The sequence below is a fragment of the Linepithema humile genome, chromosome 7, assembly GCF_040581485.1.
Source record: "Linepithema humile isolate Giens D197 chromosome 7, Lhum_UNIL_v1.0, whole genome shotgun sequence".
Lineage (NCBI taxonomy): Eukaryota > Metazoa > Arthropoda > Insecta > Hymenoptera > Formicidae > Linepithema > Linepithema humile.
In genome coordinates this window covers 2,139,436-2,157,716 of record NC_090134.1, presented here as the reverse complement: position 1 = coordinate 2,157,716, position 18,281 = coordinate 2,139,436, and the positions used below count along the sequence as shown (strand labels likewise).

Below are 18,281 nucleotides of genomic sequence, written 5' to 3'. Positions count from 1 at the left end.
ATTATTCAATATGCAAAATTGTACCGCAATAAAGCAGCGGATTCAGCAGCGCGCGACTTGAACGGTACGATGAGTATATGTATTTACATCGCGAATACCGCGGCGTACAGGGAGTGATATATCGAATCTTTGTGCACCGGCGAAGTCGCGAATGCTGCGAACAGCTGGGCCTCCGCTTCTCCCCCTCGTAGTCTCCCTTGCTCGTCACTATGCGGACTAAATCTTCGCAAGGAGGAATAACGGAGCTATTATGTCACGAGCGATCTCTCTCTCTTTCAGCAGCAGCAGCAGCAGCCGCACACCCAACGCCTCGTCGCGCACGCTCAGACGAGGTTAAAACCCGTAAAAAGAATGGGTCGGCGCGATGCGACACGACTCGGCGAAGCGAGGCCACGCACTTGCACTCGTATTCCTACACTAGCGTCGCTCCATTTTCCGATAATTAATTCCAATGCGAAAGGCGTTTATGTATTTCGAAATATACCTACTTGTGCAATGACTATTCTTGATTTGAGAACCTCTGTCAGCCAGATATTTCAATACGCGTCAATGAAAAACGTATGAACGCCCAAGCTGTGTTTATCCATTCTCGCCGCCGTTTCACCCGTGTTGTTTACCGAAACGACCGTAAACGGCGAGATGCAACGCGACGTTGAAGTGTCGCGAGGGCTCGAGGCAGCTTTGAGCCCGAGCACAGAGAACACGACGCAACGGTGATCTCGTTGCAATTTTTTGCTTGTTTTCGTCGTTGCTTCGCATCACCGTCACGCCGTGATCACGAAACGCGAGCACACTCGCGGCAGCTGCCAAATTAACCTTCGCCCATTAGCCCGTCCGCGAGTGCGAGACACTCCTTTAAATGCGCTGCTCGACACCCGTCGACAAAACCGATTACTTGATCTAATCCTAACCTAACTCTATGTAACCTAACCCCTAACCCTAACCTAACTCGACACGATTTGACGCGTCTCTCAGAAAAGTACACAATATCTGTCTACAACATATTTTTATTTTTTGTTTTATTGATAAGTGATTCGATTCTTTGTGTACCGCAGTTGCTCTTGGCCGTATTTTACTAACCTGGCGTATGAAGTGCACTTGTTGACATGTGTGAGATTTCTTTAAACTGTACACAATATGCAAATTATAAATACAAATAATGGGGGCATAGATTTTTTTACTCTTATAAGGATAAGTTTCAGCTTTTAGTGACACTAACGCGTCAAGTAGAATGTGGCGCATAACTGGAAATTCTTTATCATTATTCATGCCGCAATCGGTAATGCAGAAACTACACTCTTAAGCCTCGTTCAATTGGTTTCAATATGAAGAATATATCCATAAGAAGATGCATAAGGAAATGGATCAATCCAATTCCTTAAGCTTGACTATGCAATTTTTTATGCAACTTATTGCCTAGTTTTAATTCTAGCAGCTAGTTGCATGCAATTATAGTAATATTTTTGTTTTTATGCATTTGTCTATTTCAAGTGTCGTACCAACATAACCGTAGTATTTTATTCTGTAGTCGACAATAGTTTAGTTTACATCTAAAACTTGTTAGAAATGTTACTTCATTTGCGTGTAGTGCGATAAATCACAAAAATAATTGCTGCAATAAGTTGCATGAAAAATTGCATAGTCTGGCTTTATGCATATACTATGCAAATCTGTCTGGATACACCTTTACTGACAGTGCATTTTAGAACAGACTCATTACAGTATGCCTTGTAACGTATCGGTGAGTTTCATTACGCACTTTTTTACTTCAAATTGCGAAGGAGTACACAATTATTGCCAAGTACGACATATCTACACTCTGCAATCAGCTGCGCTATATTTCTGCCTCGTGTAATATTTTACTATTTTGTGTATTTCTCAAATTTACTGAAATATTTTGAATGTAAATCTTGCGCGCGGTAGATTATCTTGATTGTCTCGCGGAAAGCACCGAATGTTTATCGTAATTTTTGAAATATTATCTTACAATTGCTAATTACACTCCGATATGTCATGATTACAGTATTCACGGATTTCTTTTGTTCCTGCTTTGGGAATCGTTTGAAATTGTCAAAGGTTTTCATTGCCAGGTTAGCTTCATGCTGAAATGTGGCGATGATGCATCCGAACATCTTAACATTAGGTATGTCTTTATAATATTAGCTGCATTAAGATAATATATTTTGCATTTTTATTGTTCAGGATATCTTTTAACTGATATGCAAATAGAGTGAGCAGTAAAATGAGCCCTATTTACTACCGCCATCTGCACTTTAGAATTAAAATTATGGTCATATCTACTTTTCACTGCCAGTAAATGATGGTTTGTCTATGCTACATTTATAAATTATAAATGAAAAATATTCATGTGATAATACAAGTATGAATTCAAGTATAATATAATCGATATTGTTTCAATTCAGAAATGGATGCAGATACATTATTATTATAAATAGACATAGATAGATAAATTAGGGAAAATTAGAATAAAATTAGCGCATTGAGATAATAAATACGCATTTTTATTTTCTAATTTTTTCCAATTTGTTTCTATTTACTCATATTTATTGATAACAATATGTTCTGCATCTGTTTTTCCGATTGTTGAAACTACATTATATTATATTATATCCAATTAAATCCATACACTGGATGGTTTTTTAAAATATATTTTTACGTATAAAATTTTATATTATACAATATAATTATAATAACGTCGTAATATAATAGTTATGCATTGCGATTTTACTCGATTATAACATGTTGGTCTACTTTTCAGCGATAAACTGGATATCGGCCGGTTTGTTCTTCCTGTCGTCATCGAGTATCTCGACTGCTTTCGAGCGGGCCCGTCTTGAACGTTGTAGCAAGGCCTCTCTTTTTCTCTCTTGACACGTAAAGGACCTTTAGTCTTTACTTCTTTAAACGCCGTGATAGAGTGGCTGCGAGGAAGGGGGACGGCTCTCGACCGGTAGCGAAAGAGACGCGAGGCCTCGCAGAAGGGGACGTTGGGGAGTTCACCTTTATATCGTGGTACGAGGGCCACTCGAGAGGCCAGGAAGCGTCGAGGTAAGAGCGACTCCGTGACTATCATCGAATCTACCGCGGCAATTATTTTTAAACACGTCGTGTAGATAGGGATCTCGCGCCAAGTGCCGAGAGAAGTTGCGTGGCTCGTGTGTGTGTGTGTGTGTGTGTGTGTCTATCTTTTAGTTTAGCGTAGTAAATAGTCAAATCATCGGATAACGCAATTTTTAAACAGTCGGCTGATTTTTGTATTTTGCGATTACCGCGAAGAAATAACGCACACGGCAAAGAGATAACATACGCGGTATTCTTGATGAGCCTTTTACCCTCGCCACGCGCCGCTCTTCTCGTTTCACGCTCGCTCGGTCGCCGTTCCTTCTCGAGCGCGCTTTCACGGTGCGCAAATCGAATCAGAACGCCCCCGCGCAGGGTCGACGACAATGTTATTTGTTAGCGGAAGCGTCGTAGTAACCAGAGGTTGTGAAACGAGGCCAGATTGCTACTGTGATCGAGTTAAATGGCACGTGGACAGTAACACTGTTGTCTCTGCGACGAATATCCTCTTCTTTCCCTTCTCACGCCTTTTTTTTCCTCGATCCGATGCCCGTTCCACATTCGATTGCGACAGAGAATTGCAACGGTTGCAATAGAGCAGAAATTTTTGTTCTGCGAAAAAGTTAAACGAGCTGGCAACCGGCTGAAAATTCTCATCCGTTGGATGAGTTGCGTGGGCCGTGAGACGTCGAGGTTTTAGGCGGCTTTGTTTCGGGGATCGTTGAAGAGCCGCGGATTGACACGCGGCGACGTCTTGACAGCTTGTTAGGCTAACGGTCTACCCTCGTGCTGCCTTGCCGCGGTGCCTTTCGGTCCGCTCTTCGATTACAACGTTCGTCCCCACTTTCGAGCGGATTAAATTGATCTTTGCGCTCGCGCTCGCGACGCGATACATATCGTCGGTCCAATAAATTCGCAAACTGTCGTAAACTATTGATCAATTTGCATCGATTTGGGTAAAAGCGCGCTAACTCGTAGGTACCTTGCCCGCGATACGCGCGGGGTTACATTCAGGCTACATCGATACCGAACCCCCGGCGACTGAAAATAATGAAAGTAATGGGAACACGCCCACTGCATTTAACTAAAGCGCGCCTCGCTCGCTGTACCCCTTGTTGCAACCCCTTCCACGCCGAGGACTCGTACTCGCCGCCCGCTGGCGCCTTGTTCGTCCTCACTTTCGTCCTGTGCTCTATTGGCCATTGTACCTGTCACTTCATTGTCCTTTATTTCATTATTTTCGCCGCATTCCGCTCCGTCCCTCGGCAAAGGGTGCGAATTCTCCCCCTTTATTTATGTACCGTAATAATAGACGTCTTAACGGAATCTAATAAACGTCATAAATGGCCCCCGTGATGTCATTAAGTTTACAAGCTTACCTGGCTAGCTGGCGCGTTTCTTCCGTTCAAACAACCCGATAGTATCTCTTTGCGTATCAAAAAGGCCGACTCCCTCGGCACGCTCCACTTCCCAAAAGCACGCGCGCGCGCGCGCGCGCGTACTCGTGTGCGCATTTCATTTATCAAATTTACCATAATACGTCGTCGAACGTATCGCATTCCGGAAAGAGAAGAGCTTTCCCAATGTCCAAACATTCCGAATATAATGTTGATAATTAAATTTGTTCTCTTTCTCGTTGGGAAAAAAATTAATCTAACGCATTGGTCGCGCACGGTCTCAATCCGCGTATCTATCCGATGTATATCCGAGAATGTACCTCGTGATTTCGTCCCGATAATACAATTACGATCCTCTCTTCGTCCTCTTTCTCCACCCCCGCGAATCTACAGTGAGAAGGGAAAGTAGAGAAGGAGAGGAGAGAGGAGGAGGGGAAGGGAGAGAAGCGCGGCGCGGCGCCACCTCCCCCCCCCTCTCCCCTCCCCCTCTCCCTCTCTCACCGTCTGTCTCTCTTTCACTCGCTCGCTCTCTATACGCATCCCGCTGCCCCGAACCGACAGCCGACAGAGTAGCTTCGCTCGCTCTGATCCCTCGCAATTACTTCCCATTATCTGGGTATTAGGATTCACCCCAACTGGAAGCACGACATGTCCCGCAGACGCCGCCTATACAACATGCACTCGTTGGAAATCTACTATCTGCTAGAATATTGTTTCTTTTCTTAACAAATCAATTACGATCGGGCCTATTTCGCCGATCTAATCTCCCGCAACAGGTAGTAAAAATTGTGCGATTACGAACGCGATCGCGTAATTATGCGACACGATAGAGTCGAATTCGTTGCAACTTCCGCCGCACGTCTCGCCATTATTACGGACTACAAATTGAACACTGGCAATCGTATTTACGACGTTCTTAACGATAATAATAAGGTGAGTCGCGAGTAAAACTTCGCGGCACTCGCGTACTTTGGATCCCCCTTGCTTGTTCGTCGACTCGATGCCTCGTTAGCTTCCGAAAATGTCTCGGACCAGAGGCATTGAAATGTCACGTCGATAATTAACAAAATGGTTACGTAGAAAAAAAAAAAAAAACTCGCGCGTCGTTCACGACGCAATGATGACACATTGATGCACGCTCCGCGATCACGCGATTATAGTTCTAAATTTAATTCTACGTGTGGTTTCTGTAAAGTTAGAGTATCTCACTTTCAAAAATAGAAAACGTTTATCAACAGTTATATTTGCAATAACATTGTATAGGTCCCAGAAATAAATCCATTAAGGAACTAACAATAAATAAAACTATAGACATTTAAATTAAATCGATCGTGAGGCGGATAATAGTTCAAATGTACAACGTATGACTTTTGAAATATGCCAGCGATATATCGAACCGCGTATAGAAATAATTGAGATGAATTCAATGCCCTTCCTCAAAGTGAAAACGTCCTATCGCGTCCTCTAACTTGATTAGTGAAAATGATCAGTTTAATTGTTGCTTACAATTAAGATATCCTTTATTCTTCAAAAGAAACACTAATAATTCTTTCTAAATAGGATAGATAAAATTGATCGAGTATTCACGGTGTAAATTTGATTGTTAAAACTCGGCACACACTTAACGATTTGCATTTGAAAATCCTAAACAAATTTATATAAATTTTGAGCGTAAGAATCAGTGTTTATTAACTATAGAATTTTTATGTATAAAGATTGCAATAAAATATGATTTAACATGCTCAGAGAAATAGAACTTTAAATGTAAAAACATTAATTCAACTAGCTTCAACAGGGGTGTATAATAGTAACCAAATTATGATAAGTAGTTGTAATAATTTGCATCAATATATTTTTTCATATAAAAGTGCATACGTGACAGGCAGATTAAAAACATTTAGTAATACGATTAATAAAAATTGCAAAGCGATAATCGAATGAAGGATGAAACATGGAAGGAGATCGGAATCAAAATGTAAGCTATGGATAAATCATGAAATATTATTAAAATCCAATTTCTTATATTATAAGATTTATTTGAAGAAAGTTTCATAAGCTTTGGAACGCATAAAATTCTTTCGCGTATTAATTATGTATATAAAATGTAACGTAATAAAATGTCGTAACAATAATAACAAAATAAGCGGTTAATCGCGTAATAATATAATAAAGCGTGATAATGCGTATTCCTGATTGATGAATTCGGATGAAATCTACAAATAATCACACTTAAATCACATTTAAATAAAATTCCCACACCCATCGTAATAATCCCTGAGTTAAAACAAAGAATTTTTTATTAGCCTGTCGCACTTGATATAACTAGTTTAAACAATGCAGCTTTGTCCGGAAAGACAAATAAATTAAAGAATTTTAATCAGATCTTTCTTCCATTATGTTAAAATTTTTTTACAAAATTGTGTGATATATATAACAAGAATTACTTTATCAACATAGTCTATGATTGTTGTAAAATCTGTGTGTGCTGCAATGCCAAACACATTCTTCACAATTTTTCGCGCTTGAAAGAAACGGTAGTTGAATACTTTTACTTCATCTTCTTTAATTCGGTCCAAAGTAGGAACACAATTTAAATAAGTTTTTAATGAGAAAGCTTCATTATTTTTAACAATTGTGAATGGCAATTGATTCTTGAGTATCTGGGAAGGGTTTTAGGCGAAGGTATGTACATTTTCTCAAGTTTTGATCGTTGTTGTAAGTCGCAATATTCAAAAAACACCCCTGTCGCTGCTTCTTCTATACGATCTAATACGGCAACTATGAATTTATGCTGCACAACTATTAATTTCAATAGAAAAAGTTTTTCCATTATTAAATGAAAAAAAGAAAATCTCTACTGGCTGGAGTTTTCATTTTTATGTTTTTTTAATCTAACGTACTTAGGCCTATATATCTGTATTAGGAAAATATTATAAATTTCAAAATTTATTTGCAATTATTTTTTTCCAATTATTTATTTTTTTTTTGGAATAGGCCTCGCATGCATCATCATTTTACTAATTATTACACTGTATACTTTATGAATTATTGACCACACTATCAAGACTTAATCTAAACTAAAGATTATAATAAGCATATAATCTCTCCTGCGGTCAAAAGAATCTACAAATAAAATCAATTATATTACATCAATAAAGGCTCTCAAAATGGTATCTAAAATACCATTATAATACTGCATTAATAAGATATAAGTATCATAGAAAAAATAAAGAATCTGATCATCCAGAGAACCCAACAGATGTATTTTTTTCGTATTAGAAAAGCAATAGAAACATTTCTCTCTTTCTCTCCTTTCTTTGCCGAAAAGAATTTGCTGGGAAACGTATAAGCACAAATATTTTTAGTGTGGTTTCCGAAATTGAAATGCAATTATTAGTAAAATCACAACCATTACCCACACGAATACTCAAAAGCTACCTCAAGAAGAGAGATAATTTGAACGCGGTAAAATTTAGTTCATCAAGAATCAGTAAAATCATATCTGTTGTTCATATCGTGGCAACTTTGGTTACTTGTCCAATTTTTATCGAAATTTTCACGAAGGGAAAAATTTTAGACAATGTACACAATATAATTTTCATCAATTCTACAGACATTATTTCGAGAAACCCTAAATTCATCACAATCTTCACATTTATCATCAGCATGTACAAGTTATTTTCATTTACTTTTGAATAAAAATTAATTTAATAACATGAACGCTATAAAAATAGTAAAAAAATTACTTTAAGGCAAGCTATTAGACTCTTAATTAGTTATTGTTTCTCTAATTCAAGTATTTGTTTTAGTGATACTTGATTGAACTTTTTCTAATAAATTGATAAATGAATGTTCTAAAACATTGATGAAATTTTATTTCATGAAAAGACGAATTTATTACGTTTAACGAAGAGAATATAATCTAGCAATTATTGTTTTATTATTAGAAAAAGAAGACGAGAGGAATGCAGGAGGAAAGCAAAATTTTAAAGAGTATGAATGCATAAAGCATTCTTTGCACGCAAAAAAATTCTTTACACAGATTACACAAGAAATTGTGTCGCGATGGAATAAAATTTCATTATATAAATATAAATATTATAATATTTAAAAAATGGCAAAATATCTGTTGAAAACAAAAATCTAGTAGTTCGTCTAAGATAGATTTCTGCTAATTTATTTCATAACGTTCATATCATTAGATTATAAATTAATAATAAATTATATATTTCAATGACATATAAATACCTTTTAAAGAGAGTCGCATAACGTTGTGCTCTTTCCGATCTCGAGCGGGACAATGTCTCTGGCCATGTTTTCCGTTACGCGGCAAGCTTTAGTTTTTGCTAAATTTAAAAAAATGATATAATAAAATCGAATTTCTCGCTCCGCGTAAATCTGTTACGGTCGTTACGGGTGCCGCGCGAGCAAAGATTATCTTTTTTCCTTCTCTATAATTGCCGTAATTGCCGTGATTCTGGCAAGAGACGAAACGATTCGATTTTATTACAACATATCTCAGCGATATTGACGTTGGGCGGAATGCTGGCCGTGTTGCGATTGATGGTGCAGGCCGATCGAATGTGGGTGCGAGTGAGAGTGCGAATGCGGATGCTGATGCGGATGCGGCTGCGACTGCGGATGAATCGTCGTGTGGAGAATCCTCGGTGGCGTGCCGCGTCTGGATAGAGGCGGCAAAGTACCGCTTCGCGTCGACGACGGTGTCAGAGCCGTCGACGTTGACGTCGACGTCGACGTCGGCATCGGCGTCGGCGTCGGCGTCGGAGTCGGCGTCGGCGTTGCCGTCGGCGTCGGAGTCGGCGACGGTGTTTCGCCGCCTAGCACGTCGATCTCGTCGTCGTCCTCGTCGTCGGAATCCGCGGGCGCGTCGCTGCTCGCGCGGGACTCGCGGCCGCCGCTCAGCGAAAAATCCACGGGTCGTTCTGCAAACAAATGACAAATCATTAATATAGAACGGCGAATGATAATTTTGCAACGCGTCAACCTCCGCCGTGGCTCGCGAACCGCGATTGGAAACGTTACGTTTCTGATTTTCGCTGTCATTTCGCGTCGGAATCGAAGCGTCATTGAATAACGAAACGCCCGTCATCGTTCGTCAAACCGTCAAACGGTCGTTGATGTTTTCGCAATTTCCCTCCTCCACGGCCAAAGGCGGTCCGCTCTTATTTCCCAAGCGGCCAAGATTTAAGGAAAAATCGAAATCCGCGACACGCGCCACGCGCCACTGCGATCTGCGATAGGCCTTAGTGGCGAGCAATCGAGAATATAGGTCTGACCGAGCACTTAGCGGGTAATTGAGCAATTTTCTCGAAGACGGGCGTAAGCGGGAGTCGGAACGAGACCGAGCGAAAGAGAGGCGCCGAAGGAGGGAATGAATCTCTCTCCCGAGTGCCTTACATAGCTCGCCCCCGAGTCTAAAGACGTCGAGGCGGTCTCGTCTTCTATGTGTTCCCACCCTTTCCACCCTCCTTCCCTCGACACCTCCTTCTTGGTTGCTGCCAAGGAGACGTCTATGTAACTTGGTTAGCCCTTCCTACTGAACGGAGCCATCTTGTCTACGGAGACGAGCAACTTGAAACAAAATACTATAGAATGCGCACAGAATGCGAATTCAAACTATTTAAATCGCTCGAAGCACACACGCACGTGTGCGCGCGTGTGTGTGTGTGTGTGTGTGGGTGCACATGCGTGAATATATGCATCTATATTCAATACACACAGACACACACACACCGAATACTCAAGTAGTTTTGGCGTTCGCGAGTGATTACGATAAATATCTACGGCGGAATGCGCGATCATTACACAGGTTACCTGCGGCAGGTACCGTTAATGATTATAGTTCCTCGCAACGTAACCACGGTTACGGTCTGGCTAGTTAAGCCGAACTTGCGTAATTTATTGTCAGCGGTATTTTGGTTGCATTATACAGATATCGCCCATTAGCGCGACAACAGGGAAGTATTTAACGACAACCGACGTTATAACGTGCTATCCCGCGTCTCTCCGCTCCACTCCGGCCAGATTAACCGATAACTATGGCCAGTTAATCCTGACTGTCGACAGCTATCGCGTTTGCGTATCGACTTGATCCGCAGTTTGTTTAACATTTTAGTGCATATCGGCGCACACATGCGCACCCGCCCTGCTATTACTCTATTACTATTAAACTGAATATCCGTCAGTTATGATATTTCGCTTGATTGCGCTTTGTGCACTTTTGGACGCGCCCGCCGTAAAAAGTCATGTGCACACGGTGCTTTTTTTTCTGCTTTCTTTATCGCTCCCAGAGCAGGCAGTCTTATTTTAGAATTATCGTTTATTTAGCACACAGTGTCATTAAGCCAAGTTAATTAACTCGCGGTGCGAGAATACTGCTCGCAGCTGTTTATCCGGTTTATCGAAAAGTCGATACGCGTACTTAATTTAGCGGTAATTAAATTACATGTTGCGTCGAGGAGGCTAGTCGATGCAAAATTATGTAGATACCGTGATTGCGACGACGATGTCGTGCGTGCATATTTTCATTGATCAGATTTTAAGCATTAATATTAACTTTTAATAATCTTGTAATCTTCGTTACAGCAGAGAACTATTCCAAATTCATTTTAAGCGCCGAAATCACGCTTGTAATGTTGCATAACAATGCTGCATAACGAAAACGATGTATTAGCGCTGTCGCGCTAATTATTGCCGATTCTGCCACTTTGTATTTTTACTCGATTCGCAAATAACATTTCCACTTAATCCTTTCACTGTGCAGAAGCGTGCATCTACGTCCGGAGAGTTTTTGGTATAATCGAAAGAAATGTTCTTAACATTTCCAATAATTGAAATAATTATAATTTTTACTTCGTCGCTGATTTGTAAAAAAATTCTTACAAGCTTTTCACTCACTCTATTACTCTGTCGTGCGAAATGTGCTTTCTTGTCGCACTATCCGCACTATTTTATTACGAACGCATCGCAATGAAAGGATTACTCGTATTGTAGTTAATCGCGCACAAATCTTGCAAGAAAATAGATGAACACGACTTACCGGCGGGCGATGTTATAGCGATCGATTGCTGCGCTGAATTGGAATTGCTACTGCTGTTCGTATTTAACTTCCTCAATTGCTTCTTATGCTTCATTCGCCGATTTTGGAACCATGTTTTCACTTGGGTTTCAGACAAATGTAACGCAGCCGCGAGCTCTACTCTCTCAGGCGTGCTCAGATATCTTTGTACTTCAAACCTTGCCTCCAAACCTGCCAGTTGTTGATCGCTAAACACCTGAAAATTGCCGAAAACAAATAATTTTTAGTCTTTCGTCAGCAATTTGGGGAAACGTTATCATCGCAATGGCGCACGGATTAAGTCGATTGGGATGAATTTTTTAATTTGTCCCGACTAACGATTTGGTGCTTCGTAAAAATTGATATAGCGTGTACGATTTATGAAACGTTATTTGCAAACGTTCATCCGATTTCGATGGCGAAAATGACGGAAGATGGGGAACGCTGCTTTGTTCTAGAATACTGAATGCTAGAAAGTGTACTTACGGTTCGAGCCTTTCGCCGCCGACAATGCTTCAAGGCTGCTAGTTCTCCGACACCCGGCACCACACCGACCCCCATGCCGGCGCTACCGAAAAGCGGGCCCAAAAAGAAAGCTGCGGCAGCGGGCGGTGCCGCGGGATAGCCAGGAAGCAGACTGGCGAATTGCTGATACTGATGATGCTGCTGCCCGTGTGCGGAGGTCGATGTCAAATGCTGATGATGTAACGGATGGTGGTGGGAATGCGGGGTGACGGTGCCGCGGCTAAGAATATCCTCAATGAGGAACGACGTCCTGCTGGCGGAAGTTCCGTTTTGACCTGCCTGAGCTTGTTGCTGCTGGCAGGTGGACTGCATCTTTTTTTTTTCGCCTGCCGCGAGACTGGTTGCAACTGTGTGATGTGAGCGTCGATGTCTCGCGGTTACATTCTCGCAGCTCTGACGCTCGGCTTCTTGGCGACGGTGCCGCGCTGTCGCGGGATTTCGGAGATTAAATCTAACGAGATCCAACGCTTTTCAGTCAACGACAAATCCGCCGCATCCATTTGCTCGTGTGAGCGAGCGATCCTCCCCTCGGCGAAGCAATAATACAACTTCCGAAATCTTGCCCGCGTATACGTCACTGTTTCTCGTGCACTTTTCGGCACGAATAAGGTCGCGGATACCGCCCGGGCAATTACAGCTTCTCGCGCAATAAAGAAAAGATACGAGGAGCGAGGAGGAGTGTATCACTCTTGAAACGGATCACTTTCCCTTCCGTCGTACACGTCAACGTAAGACGACAGGGGTTCACGCGCGTACGTGCGCGCATTAACAACATCTTAGAAACGAAGTCTTACTCTTGCCTCGCTCGCGACTGGATAATTAAAGCCGGCGCTTATCTCGCTCGAGGATCTTGCTGGAAGTCTAATTGATCGCTGCGGATCATACTGGGATATGAATCGCGAGAAACACCGTCGTCGACTGTCGATCAGGCCTTATTCAACGACGTTTAAGGGAGTATCGGTGCGCGCGCGATGCGACACAGGGCGATTCAACCCCCTGCGCACGATCATCGGCAACCCCTCCCGCCTGGAACCGCTGCTTTGCAGTATCGCCGAAGAAGGATAAAGCTTGAGCCGGCTATCCAAGGCCGGCCTAACATCCGCATTGGCCCGTACACACCCGTCGAGCCTGGGTTGGCTGCGCGCGGTAGTTCCGGGGCGGGTCCCGGCCACTCGTTTCCATGGACACGCGCTCGGCTATTCATGAATCCGGTGGTACGTCCCTGCGAGGAGGAGGATGGCAAAAAGCGTGGGAGGAGGGACGGGATCCTTCTGTATATTCTCTCCATTCTATCGCTTACTCTTATATGTAGATAATAATGGTGCGCGCGTGTGTATATGTAAGAGTACGCACTCCCGCGGTAACTCTCACTTGCCCCTGTGATGTAGCTCTATCCGTTATACGTTCGCGACGCGACGCGAGGCGCGGCGACTCACCCGCTTGGTTCCGCTTTCAAAACGACTCGTTTCCGCCGTCCTCGTGCAGCAGCAGCAGGTATCAGGTTCTAATTTCAAAAGTGTCATTCTACATATGCGAACAGTGAAGATGTTCGAATTCTCTGATATTCCGCATACATGCAGATACGCGCGCACACACACACGCGCGCGTATACCTATATTGTCGCGACATTGCGCCTGCTTCGAATCTCTTCGTCAAATATAGTCGAGTTCCCCGCATGGTCGATACACCGCTTCGTGCCGCTTCGAAACGTATCGGTATTGAATCTTCGAAGAGAGGACGAGCAGAAACGTGGGATTAAATTACCTATGAAATCATGTATAGGTACAGTGCGCCTCTCCAAATGGCGGTGCACACGTCCGCGTCATCCCTGGCTGTAGGCGATAAACAAAGTACCAAGTAGTTGATGAGGACCGAATAGAGAAACGCACACGTTGACGCGTTCTAATATTAAATTATCGTCCGTAATAAGCATGACACTCTTGTCACGTCGGGAGGATGACGCAATGTATTAAAAAAGAGGAGCGGAAAAGGAAACGAGAAGAAGGGGGGGTGGAAAAGAGAGGAATCTTATATTTTAGCGGGTAACATATTTTGGTATTTGCAATAATCTCTTTCGACGGCTTTTACGCCGACAACGGCTATCGTCTGGCATAGCAACGTGACGACGGCCGGTATGATTAGGGTCGAGGGACGCGTGCCGACATTTAGACGGGGTTGCTTCTGCGATTATTGAGTAAATTAACGTCGCGGTAATTGCGTTATCGGCGCGTGTCCATCCATGCGTCCGTGTGCCCGCCTGCGCATCGGTGGCGTCGCTTGGCACGTCGCGTTACTTTGCCTCGCCTCGCCTCGCCTCATCTCACTCCCTCGATGCATTTACGACGAGGGCAGAGCCGGTCTCCGGTCTCGCTTATAAAGCCGAAAATCCATCGTCCGGGGTTTCGACGCGCTCTAAATCGTCCTTCACAAGCGAGTCCTCCAGGGACTCGTTAGACGAGAAAGCAACGAGGCACATTAACTTTCAAGTTCTTTATTATACTAATACATCGTAATACATTGTGCGACACGCGTTGTATAGTAGATTGCGCTCTAGCAGATATGCTTATTGGAACAAAAAATATTCTCTCTCTCTCTTTCATACACTCACACATTCTTTCTCTCTCTTTCTTTTTACAGTTTTACAAAATATACAAATATTCAAGCGACACATATATCTGAAAAAACTAGACTAGATATTTTATCCGTATTATGGATGCTGCTGCAATGCGATATGCAATCTCTCTTAATGTGTTTCTTAGCAAAAAGCAAGCACGCAAAGAACTGTATTAGCCAAAAATATTGTGATTAAAAATTGCGTGGTTAAATCTCGTCATCGTTGGACGCGCGCTTGTAGAAGGCACGGGAAAAGGTGGCAGGACCTTGCGAGCCGCAGAAGATGAAACCGCGTCGCCAGAAGGCGAAGAGCGCCATGCCGACCGGAATGGCGAGGAGCAAACCGATCAGCACGCCGACGAGTATCGCGGCGTCCTTTTCCGGTCTCGCGTCGTACAAATCCAAGCAGCGTAGGTGCCGATCGGTCAAAGATATGAGCTCTTCTTCCGCGAGTTCCGGCGGCGCGGAACAGGTGAGCTCGCTGACTTCGGCTCCCATTAACTTCTTGCCGTTTTGCTGCAACACGGTTCCGATCTGCGAAAGCAATTCGTTAGTCGCCGAACTCGATTCAGTTGAAATGAATGCGCTTGCGATAAGTTGCAGATTGATGCGGAACACTTGTTATCGATATTTCCTTCGATCGCAAGCAGCAACTGTCGGGACTCTTACTAGATATTGATTACGGCAATCGCAGCTCCACTGGTTGTGCTTCAGGTGCAACTCTTCGAGATTGTCCCATCTTCCAACGAGCAACATCGGTAAATATTGGAGAGCGTTGGACTCTAGATTCAGTATTTTCAATGGCGGCCATATCGTGCCCTCCGCAGTCTGCAATGTAGCAACGATTTTATATTATTTACTGGATTATCGAATCTCATCGTCAAATACCGCTGCATTCAACTTGTACACACCTTGCTCGCTATCGCGTACTCATCTATCTTTTCCAATTTCTCGCAATTTTGCACGTAGAGGTTCTCCAGGCCAGTTAACGCCGACAAGCCGCCGTTCCCAATTTCTGTCAAACTCGGCATTTCGCGTAGACTGAGTTCCTTCAGATTCGTCAAGTTTGGACAAGCGTTCGTGCGATCGATAACGCGTATCGGATTGGCATCTAAACGAAGATACTCCAAGGCCTTGGCATCTTCCAAGGCTCTGGGCAAAACTGTGAGCTCATTGTTAGTCAAGTCCAATCTTTTTAAATATCTACACAAAAATGGTGAAATCTCTTTTAAAGAATACACTTACACTTACTTTTAAAGAATACAAACACTTAACAGTGTTTTAAAGTAGCGCGTAACGAAGCTGTAATATTTACATCTGTTTTCGGTTTCTTACTTGGAATTGTGAAATTGAAAATTTGGCAGGTCCTTTAATCCGCAATAACTGATATCTAATTCCTCCAAGTATGATAAGCTACTGATCGCTATGGATGTACGATAGTCGATTACGCCAAAGGGATTTCCGGAGAGATTCAACACCTTAATGCCGACAAGATGCTCAAACACACTTTGATGTAACCAGTGGAGTATGTTACCAGCCAGGTTCAAAACTCTCAAATTTGACAAAGGCTCGTACGCTACTGGCGAGAATTTACCCTAAAAATTTACAGAAATAATCATCCAAATAACATGCATGTTAAAGACATCAGAGAGACGTCTAAAAAATGTCTTTTCGATGCTTTAAGACATGCGTGTAATTATTAAGTAATTTCACTGATAGTTAGCGAATAGATAAGAAATAGAAACAACTAGTAATTCATGTAATGGAAAGAATAGCAAGCTTTTTTTACGCTGAACGCAAATAGATAAATAGATAAACAAAAGAACATTGCCTACTGTTCTATGTAATATGAAAGTGTATTCTGTCATATCAGATTTGGAATAATGTTTGAAATAATTTTAAAAATTCAGCATTTTCCGCAAATAAATTTGAAACAATTTATTTTATTTATTTAAACCAAACAAAAAAATTTTTTTTTAAATTTATTTTACAAACCAGTATCAATTTTCGCTAAAATAAAACTGAGAAAAGAATGAACTTGTTTACTGGACTGTTCTTAAAGCTAATTAATATTATACGTCTGATTGTGAGCAGTAGAATTAATTAAATAAACTGAGCTGAAAAGCATCTTAATTTATTATTGATCAGTGAGTCATAGAGGAAGCTCTCTTCGCGTCCTTTGCTCTGATTTCAGCGTAATCTACGTACTAACTTGTAATACCGTTTCGTTACCTCGAAAACATGTGGCTGTAGGCGTTCCGACGTCAACTGATTATGACTCAAGTCCAATTCGGTAAGATTAACAAGTTCCTTGAAGGCGTGATAATCGATTACAGAGATTTTATTATTTCGCAGAATTAATTTCTCGACGATTATTTTTGGGAAAGATGTAACGTGCACTAAATCGTTATGCTCAAATAAAATTTCTTTGATCGTCGTATTTGGCCATTGAATATTTGTGAAGTGATTTTTTAAATTCCGGCTACTGCAGTTCACGAAGACATCTAAAATGTTTGCGTTCAAAGATAAACCTTATTTATTAATTAGCACTGTGACGATTTGAATTGTATTAACACCAGTTTTAACTACTACCTGTACAAGTACACACGGTACATAAACTTGCTGGTGTTGTTACAGAGATTTCCGTTTTAATCGCGTTTGAATCTGAAACTGTGATATTTACGGTATTTTCACACTTTACAAGAAAGAATATTGCGAGTAAAAACACCGACACTCGGAAATCCATCCTAGAGCAAAAGGGTGGCAAATGTAGACTCTCACAACGGCGTTAGCTAAAGATACTCTAACCGTATCAACGGGACATCGCATATGATAACAAAGCAATGCGATAAGATAACTCGATTGCACGTAATTACTCATCGTCCGCAGAAGTGAGGGAAGTAACACCAAGAAATAACTCTCCTTTCGAAGCGGTTACATAAATCATAAAGCGATGCTTTGACATATTTGTGACAGCGACTGAAACCTGAAATTGATTCTGTGTATCATTTGCTGTTTGATTATGAAAATTAATTAATTAATTTAGTACACGTGTGTTCTAAAATAATGATATTTTATATTAATAAGAATTTTATAATTTAAAAAATACTTAAAAAGTATCCTTAATTTAAAAAATGCTGATTTTAGTTAGAAGATGTAACAAAATTTAAATTATTTAAAGTAAACTATTGTGAATAATTAATTCTCTTACTTGAATAGCTAATCAATTTAAATCACAATTTCTCGATTTCCGATAAAATCTAAATTTGTGACATACGTAATAATCATGATAAAAATCACAACATTCTACTTGTACATAATCAAGTAGTAAATCTGATGTAGCGGAAGAACAGCGCAACAGAAGGAATTCACGTTTATAGAAATTGGGATAGTTGAGGATAGAAATATGTTAAGAATAAAAATGTGCGTGCTAATCCTCCGAAATATGAAAGTTCGATCGTATGTAGCTAAAATACGCCTGATAAATGTTTTTATTTTTTTTATTCAACAATCTAGTAAACACAAATAGTGACATAATGTTAATGTTATAATTTCCCGCTCAACGATATAATTGTTACGTACAAAAC

General features: G+C 41.5%; 2 protein-coding genes and 1 long non-coding RNA gene across 3 annotated transcripts; 1 reads left to right on the top strand and 2 right to left on the bottom strand.

The window, feature by feature from the left end:
• Positions 1-1,181: 1,181 nt before the first annotated feature.
• Positions 1,182-12,140, top strand: LOC105678587 (uncharacterized). The gene is made up of 3 exons (XR_010891173.1): positions 1,182-2,143; positions 2,780-3,069; positions 12,015-12,140. It is a non-coding gene; the product is annotated as an uncharacterized lncRNA (long non-coding RNA).
• On the bottom strand, positions 5,688-12,393 carry LOC105678586 (homeobox protein LOX10-like). Its single transcript, XM_012378057.2, has 3 exons — positions 12,043-12,393; positions 11,539-11,773; positions 5,688-9,421 (listed from the first exon to the last, which is right to left on the bottom strand). The coding sequence occupies exons 1-3, from the start codon at positions 12,391-12,393 to the stop codon at positions 8,997-8,999; spliced, it is 1,011 nt and encodes a 336-aa protein (XP_012233480.1). The 3' UTR covers positions 5,688-8,996.
• Positions 12,394-14,556: 2,163 nt separating this feature from the next.
• Positions 14,557-17,504, bottom strand: LOC105678585 (leucine-rich repeat neuronal protein 2). Its single transcript, XM_012378056.2, has 6 exons — positions 17,287-17,504; positions 16,927-17,198; positions 16,030-16,289; positions 15,606-15,897; positions 15,364-15,522; positions 14,557-15,228 (listed from the first exon to the last, which is right to left on the bottom strand). The coding sequence occupies exons 1-6, from the start codon at positions 17,438-17,440 to the stop codon at positions 14,902-14,904; spliced, it is 1,464 nt and encodes a 487-aa protein (XP_012233479.1). The 5' UTR covers positions 17,441-17,504; the 3' UTR covers positions 14,557-14,901.
• Positions 17,505-18,281: the final 777 nt, after the last annotated feature.

Coding starts and splice junctions, on each gene's coding strand:
- LOC105678586 (XM_012378057.2), bottom strand. CDS start 12,393: ATGCAGTCCACCTGCCAGCAGCAACAAGCTCAGGCAGGTCAAAACGGA. Junction 11,774..12,042: donor GGCGGCGAAAGGCTCGAACC/GTAAGTACACTT, acceptor GGCAATTTTCAG/GTGTTTAGCGATCAACAACT. Junction 9,422..11,538: donor CGCTATAACATCGCCCGCCG/GTAAGTCGTGTT, acceptor ATTTGTTTGCAG/AACGACCCGTGGATTTTTCG.
- LOC105678585 (XM_012378056.2), bottom strand. CDS start 17,440: ATGGATTTCCGAGTGTCGGTGTTTTTACTCGCAATATTCTTTCTTGTA. Junction 17,199..17,286: donor TACCGTGTGTACTTGTACAG/GTAGTAGTTAAA, acceptor CAAACATTTTAG/ATGTCTTCGTGAACTGCAGT. Junction 15,229..15,363: donor ATTGCCGTAATCAATATCTA/GTAAGAGTCCCG, acceptor TTGCTTTCGCAG/ATCGGAACCGTGTTGCAGCA.